The sequence below is a fragment of the Priapulus caudatus genome, unplaced genomic scaffold (genome assembly GCF_000485595.1).
Source record: "Priapulus caudatus unplaced genomic scaffold, Priapulus_caudatus-5.0.1 Scaffold1183, whole genome shotgun sequence".
Classification (NCBI taxonomy): Eukaryota; Metazoa; Priapulida; class Priapulimorpha; order Priapulimorphida; family Priapulidae; genus Priapulus; species Priapulus caudatus.
In genome coordinates, this window is record NW_014578244.1 from 17,683 (window position 1) to 25,325 (window position 7,643).

Sequence of the window (7,643 nt, forward strand, 5' to 3'; positions counted from 1 at the left end):
GTGGGGCGCGAGGTAGTGATGTGATGTGATTATGGATGTTGAATGATATCGAATAACTGATGGGTGAGGGTGGCGTTGGCTGGTGATGATGATGATACTGATGGTGAGGGTGGGCGACAGTAATGATGGTTGATACGAAGGTGAGGGGTGCGGCGGTGATGATGGGGGATACGATGGTGAGAAGGGGGGGTGCGGCGATGAGATGATGATAACTAAGTTCGTGGAAGGTATTGGTATGAAGATGTGGCTCCAGGGGGCGATGAGATGGGTGATACGAGAGATGGTTTTCAGAGGGTGGCGGAGCGGTAATTGAATGGTGATACACGTCGCCTGAAGGTGAGGGTGTTGGGAGTCCCGGTAGGAAAGCATAATTACGGATGAGATCACAGTGATTGGCAGAGGGTAGCGGCGATAAGACAGTGTGCATTAAGGGTGTTATATGATGCGATTACTTCGAGATTGGTGAAGGGTGGCGGGCAGTCATGGGAGTGCACAATGATGTCAGACGAGTTGAAGTAGCTGATCAACTCTAGAGTATTTGGAATTTCCGAGGGTGGCGGCGGTAATGATTGGTGATACTGAAGGTGAGGGTGGCGGCGGTGATGATGGTGATACTGATGGTGAGGGTGGGCGGCGGTGATGATGATAGATGGATAGTGGCGGGGGTTGATCGATGGCCTGATTCTGGGGACTGGTGGAGGGTGGCGGCGGTGATTGATGGGTTGATGGGGATTGCTGATGACTGCGAGGGATGGGTGGCGGCGGTGAGTGATGGCTGATGATGCTTGATACTGATGGTAAGGTGCGGCGATGCTAGATGAATGGATGATGGGTGATGATGCTGATGACTGATGTGTAATGTGCCGCGGCGATGCTGATAGATAACTGATGATGGATTGTGATGAGGGCTGATACTGGAACTAAGGTCGAGGGTGGTCGGCGATGGCTGATGATGCATGATGACCTGGTGATGATCCGCTTGATGTACTCAGAATGGTCGAGGGTGGCGGCGAATGCTGATGATGATGATGCGATGGTGCATCGATGCTGATACTGATGGTGTAGGGTGGCGGCGGTGATGAATGGTGATGAATGCCTGATCTGATGGTGGAGGTGGCCGGCGAATGGATGATGTGATGAATCGATGATGATGAATAATGATGGTTATGAATGAATCGTCTCATTCCTCTTTCTTAGATCCGCTCTTAAGATTATCGGCGATTAGTGATGGCGGCGGCGGCGCAGCGGGCGACAGGTAGTATGACGATGCGATGAGAGCGTTGATTGCCGATGGACAGAAGAAGAAGAATAAGAATAATAGAGGGAGAAGAGCGAGGAGGCTAGAAGAGGCGGAACGGAAAAAAAGAGTGGGATAACGAGCGAGAGAAACAGAGAGTGAGGGTGACTCAATGAATAACGTAGATGGCAACAGAGAATTGAAAGAGCACGCAGGAGCGATGAGAGATGGAGAGAGAGAGAGACGGAGGGGGAGCGAGATGAGAGAAGAGACGTAGATATATTTTACGTAGCTATATAGGGTATCGGTGATAATTTATAATATATATTATATATAAATATATTATATGCCTATAAAGAACGAGAGCAGACAAATGTTAGAGAAACGTGTTTAGGAGAGTAGAGCAAGAACGGGGCGAGAAAACAAGAAGTAAGTCGAAAGAGATACGACGAAGAGAGGGCGAACAAAGAACAAGAACAGAAGAGTAGAGAGAACCGCGCGATGTGGGTCGGGGAGCGTGCGCGCGGAGGCTGAAAAAAAGTACGCGGAAAAGCGAGAGAGAGAGAGAGATGCGAGACGAGAGCAGACGAGAGAGATGAGAGAAGAGAGAGAGAGTAGAGATGAGAGAGAGAGAGAAAGCGATAGGAAGATTGGAGAAGTCAGGAGAGAGAGAGAGAGACGAGGAGAGCGAGAGAGAGAGAGGAAGAGAGAGAGCAGAGAGAGAGAGGGTGGCGCGCGAGAGGCAGAGAAAGAGAGAGAGCGAACGAGAGAGAGAGAGAGTGCGCGGCGCGAAGGGGTAGGAGAGAGAAATAGAGAGAAGAGAACGAGAGGAGAAAGCACGCGAAAGAGATAAAAGGCATAGAGGGAGAGAGAGAGAGAGGCGAGAGAGAGGGAGCTGAGAGAAAAGAGAGGAGAGAGAGAGAGAGAGACATCGGTTCAGTTGTTTTCATGTTGAACTTTTAAGTGTCACCTTTCGATGTGTGGCGGGTGTGCAGCAGATGATAGCGCTCGGCGGCTGAGCCGACAGATGGCAGCGTCATATTTCAATATAACTAATGATACTATCAGGATACTATGTTAATGCTTTTTACCGGCGCGATAATTCCGCCATTATGATTGCAAAACATATCTAATGGTACGATCGTCCCGGCAACAAAAAAATATTTAAAAAATCAAGCGTTTATTATGATACTGGGTCGAGTGGTCGTAAATTATCTTCATGAACCATCATTTTCATGTGTCCAACCCAGAAAATGTCATAATAATATTTTCTCAGGGGACACTTAGATTCAAATTACGAAGCAATCAAATCGCCCATGATCATGTGAAATTACGAGACCGACGCCCACCAATTCGATCAGTGGTTAGCGCAGCCTTGTTATGTGTTTTATTTTAATTGCGATAGGTGGTTAGCCCTTCTCTCCAAAAACACATTCTTACTGAAATGGATAACGGCACTAAGTACGGCTGAGAGGGTCTATATCCCCCAGGGTACTGCCGGAACGTACCCTGGTACTATCTGTAATATGATGCCGGACACGTAACTCGCGCTACTCAAACTGAACGGAGTCTACGGGATGTCGCCTACGCCTACTCCTAACCCTAGATGCCCTAATCCTATCCCTAACCCTAACATATAAATAGTTTACCCAGGTACTTCGATATACGCGGACCGTTACACAGGGTAGTTCGCTGCGTACCCCTGGGGGACGATGACTCTAATGAGCTCAAGTACGTGGGCCTGTTAACTATTCCGAGAATAACGGACGTGGTGTGTGTGTGGTGTGTGTGTGTGTGTGTGTGTGTGTGTTTTGTGTGTGTGTGTGTGTGTGTTGTTGTGTGTGTGTGTGTGCGTGTGGTGTGGTTGTGTGTGTGTGTGTGTGTGTGTGTGTGTGTTGTTAGTGTAATGTTGTGGTGATGTTGGTAGGTGTGTTTGTGTGTGTGTGCGGTGGTGCGTGCGTGCGTGCGTGCGGCGTGCGTGAAATGCGTGTGTGTGTGCATGTGTGTGTGTGTGTGGTGTTTGCGTGTGTTTTGGTGTGTGTGTGTGTGTGTGGTGTGTGTGTGTGTGTGTGTGTGCGTGCCCCGTGCGTGGCTGCGTGCGTGAGTGCTGGCACGCGCGTGTGTATGTGCTTGTAGCCCCGGCAAGAAGCTCTGTATGAGCGAATTAATAAGAGATTTACAACATTTGCTACTAATCTATCTGTATCTAGATCTAACACTACTATATACTTATCTTGTAAATTTATTCGATAGTTACTTTCGATGGCGAGTTTCAACCCTCTCTACTATATGTGTGACCCCAATAGAAAGATTGTATTCCCTACTAGAAAGTAAAAGAAAGCTGTTCTTTGCTGCATGCTGAAACTACTCGCGACCCTGTTCTCTATACTTCTTCCTACAAGATACAATCTTCTCGCATGTGTTTCCGTCGGCTTTGCTCTCTCACTTCCCGATATCTTCCTATGCGCTCTCGCGCTCTTCCTCTTTCCCTCGCCCCCTTTCCCTCACGCTTCATATACGCTCGCTCCCCCTTCCTCTCACGCCTCTCACTTTCGCGTTCACCCTTCCACTTGCTTCCCATTATCAGATCGGCACGTGATTACTTCCTCATCAGCCTTCCCAGGATCTCACTCGTACACTGACGTCTGTATCTCTCCTACACTAATTATTATATAGACATTGTTAGATGTTGATACTTTAACGAATCCATTGACGTGCCCGCGATGTCCCTCAACACCCAACCCACAGCACCCCACCGACCGCCCCGGCCACCCCACCAGCACCCTCACTGCCGACCCCAACCACCCCAAACCAGCCCCGCCAACCCGACCCCACCCCACGCCACCGCGCACCAGCCCCACCGACCCGCCACCCACCCCACTACCGCCGCCACCATAACCACACACCCCTACACAGATCTCGCCGCCACACAAACGGCCCACGCCCACCGCACTTACCGCCGCCACACAACCCACCCTAAGCGCAATCCCCCATTACCGCGCCACCCCATTCCCATACACTACCGCTTGGCACCCAACAAACCTTATCCCACCCAACCCCGCCACTAACGCCGCCACCCCGCCCAACCCAGCCCAACAACATTACCGCCCCAGCCCCCACCACCACAACCACCGATTACCGAGGAGCCTCCCACCCCACCCCTCCGCAATCCAACGCCCATTATGCCGCCCCCTACGCAGCAACAACCCCGCAGCCCCCCACCCCAACTCCCCATTTACCGCCGCCCCCGTACCACTCACAACCGTCGCCCCACCCCACCACTCCGACCCCATTACCGCCGCTCACCTACCACCCACAACCCGCCCCACCCCACCCACCCAACCCCACATTTACGCCGCCACCTACCACCACAAACCCCGCCACCCCAACCACCCCAACCCACTATTACTGCCGCCCCCTACCACACAACTCCCGCCCACCCTCACCCCACCACCCCAACGCCCCTCATTACCGCCTGCCCTACCACCACAACCGTCCGCCCCACCGCAGCCCACCCCAACCCCCAAAATTACGCCGCCGATTGATCGTGGTTGGGAATAAATTGCTAAAGCGAATCCCATTCTGCTGAGTTAAATTCAAATTAAGAGAAATGCCTCGAGTCGCGCGAGGTCTGCGCGGCCGTGCGTCCGCCTACGCTCACCGGAAACGCGAGAACTCCTGCACGCAGAGAGAGTAGAGGGAGAGGAGGCGGATGAGGGGGAAGGAGGGGAGAGAGAGATCGAGAGAGAGATCGAGAGAGGGAAAGAAGGGGATGAAAGGGGGATGGTAGGGAGAGAGGGAGAGAGAGGAAGAGGAGGATATGGAGGGGAGAGAGGGGAAAGAGCGCGCGCGAGAGCAAATGGGAAAGGAGAGAGGGGAGAGAGTGGGAAAGATATCGAAAGAAAGCGAGAGATAGAGAGAGAGAGATTGCGCGATTTAAAATAAGTAGGTCTAAAATCATCGGAAAAAGAAATTTATTTATAACCGCAACTTCGCGTGCGCGAGCTTTGACAACAGTTACGCGATGTTACGCTTGGCGACAGCTGCAGCAGACGCAGCCAGCTTTTCTTTAGCGGCTGCCCGCTCCACCCCATAGCCTATAAACGAGAACTCGGGCTCGCAAAATGGATTTCAAAAAGCCCCCCAGCTGCATGCATTCGAAATCCGGGGAGAGCGAGTTTATCTCGCACATGTGCTGTCAATTTAAGCGTTTCGGCCCGAGAGAAGGATGATTTCTCAATACTGAATTAATTTGTGCGGACTGTAAATCATTTTGAGGAAATTGGAGATGCTGCCGATAATTTTCACGTTGTCCTTCATTACGAGGCGGGCAAACACGTATTGCTGTATCTTCTGCTGATGAGCAAGTGAAAGAGTTAAAGAGAGAAATATAGAACGAGAGAGAGAAAGAGAGAAGAGAGAGAGCGAGAGAGAGAGAGAGAGAGAGAGAGGGGGGGAGAGAGAGAGAGAGGGGGGAACAAGAATGCGTGTCAACTGAACATATTCTCACACTCGGTCTTTGACGTTTTTGGCTTTATATTATAATTCGTTTTGCGTCCTAGGTGATTTGAATTTGCACCCCAAAGCTCGTGGTTTTGGCTGCGTCTGCGACAATCGTAGTTTTATTAACTACGCGCGCGCGAATGTTTAAATGCGCTTACACAAATGTATGCGCGAATGCACTTATTATGTGTACTTTGGTTAATTATTTTGAATATTTCGTAAATACTAAATAAAGAAAATAAAAGTCTGTGATTTTTAACGCACCGGTGTAATAATCCGTGCTTCGATCGTTTTCCAGGACAAATCTAGTTAATAATCTGACTTTTCGTTTTTTCCCCGTGGGAGAGCAGTTATGTGTGTGTAATCGCCTCTGATGTCTGTCTGATCTCTATTGCGATTGTCGCAGCGGCCTCGCGACAACACGTTATTTCAATTTGCTATCGCTCGCAAATCTCTCTTTCTCTCTCTCCCTCTCTCTCTCTCTCTCTAGTAACCTATACTAGCGTAACATACCCAGTATATGTACATGTAAGCTATACTAGCGTAACTTACCCAGTACATGTACATGTACTATAATAACTTTCTCAGCACCTTTATATGTAACCTATACTAGCGTAACATACCCAGTACATGTACATGTAACCTATGCTACTGCAGTACTATTTACTCTTGATGTGACCTATGCTACAGTAACTCGATCACCCCGTACATGTACATGTAATCTCTACTAGCGTACATACCCAGTATATGTACCTATACAGGTACATGGACATGTACATGGACATGTAACCTATAATACGGTAACTTACCCATACATATATGTAATCTACTAGAATAACTTACTAGAAATTCTATAATATTTACACCCGGTGTAAGCTATACTAACATCACTTACCCAGTACAATAGTATAATATAAAACAGTATAATATAATAGAGCTATACTAACATTACTTACCCAGTATAATAGTATAATATAATACAGTATAATAGAATAGAGCTATACTACAGTAATAACTTACCCAGTACATGTACGTGTACGCTATATTAGCATCACTCACCCAGTGCTGGCAAAGTTTGTCCAGTAGGTGATGACGGACTCGCTGAGAAGCTTCTCCTGGCGCGAGTAGTTGCCGACGAAGTGTCGCAGTCCGCTACCGCCGACGATCGGCGCTCCGAACACGTACTGCAGCTCGTCGCCGTGAATGCAGCCGACGTCGTCGCCGACGTCGCCGCGGCGCGTCTGATAGCTAAACACGTAGAAGTAGGTGTCGATGTGCACGTACGTGTGCAGGTTCCCCGCCTCGACGACGGGCGCCACGAACTGCGAGTCGCCGAACGCTTCCAGGAGGCTGCCGCGGAGCGTCTGCGGATGCTGAAAGGGTTTCTCCCAATCGGTGTACTCGTTCATTACCGACCAGTAGAGCTCGTTCTGGTGGTAGACGAACAGATTTCGCACGAACGTCCGCAGCAGGCCGCTGCGTCGGCGGTCGTCGATGCCGCTGCGCGTGTCGTTGGCATTGAAGAAGTTGTACGCCTCCTCCTTGGCGACGCCGAAGAGGAGGTCGTACATGCCGAAGCGCGAGTTCTCCCACGTCATCAGATGCAGCGGGTCCTTCTTGACGGTGATGCCGTCGACGGCCGGTCCGAACGCCGTCAGGTACGTCGGCGCTTCGATGTCGATTCGCATGTACGCCTCGACGGGTTTGCGACGCAAGCATTGCATGTCGATGGCGGGTTTGCCGTCGGCGCCACGCGGGTAGCAGTCCAGCTCACGAGCGACTCGTACGGCATACTGCTTCGGGTTTTCGACCATGGCCCAGCTGGAGAGAGCCGATCCGCTCATCATGATGGCTCGGTGGAAGAGACGCAGACCTGTAGCAGCAATATATATATATATATATA

The 7,643-nt window shown here is 50.3% G+C and overlaps 1 protein-coding gene across 1 annotated transcript in view; it reads right to left on the reverse strand.

Annotated features, from left to right (window-relative positions):
- Window positions 1-6,795: 6,795 nt before the first annotated feature.
- The window catches only part of LOC106815716 (neuroligin-1-like), a 23,757-nt gene continuing 22,909 nt past the window's right edge, over window positions 6,796-7,643 (reverse strand). Inside the window, exon 3 of the mRNA XM_014820220.1 lies at window positions 6,796-7,613. Coding sequence (XP_014675706.1) covers window positions 6,796-7,613 — 818 coding nt within the window. The remainder of the gene's footprint in view (window positions 7,614-7,643) is intronic.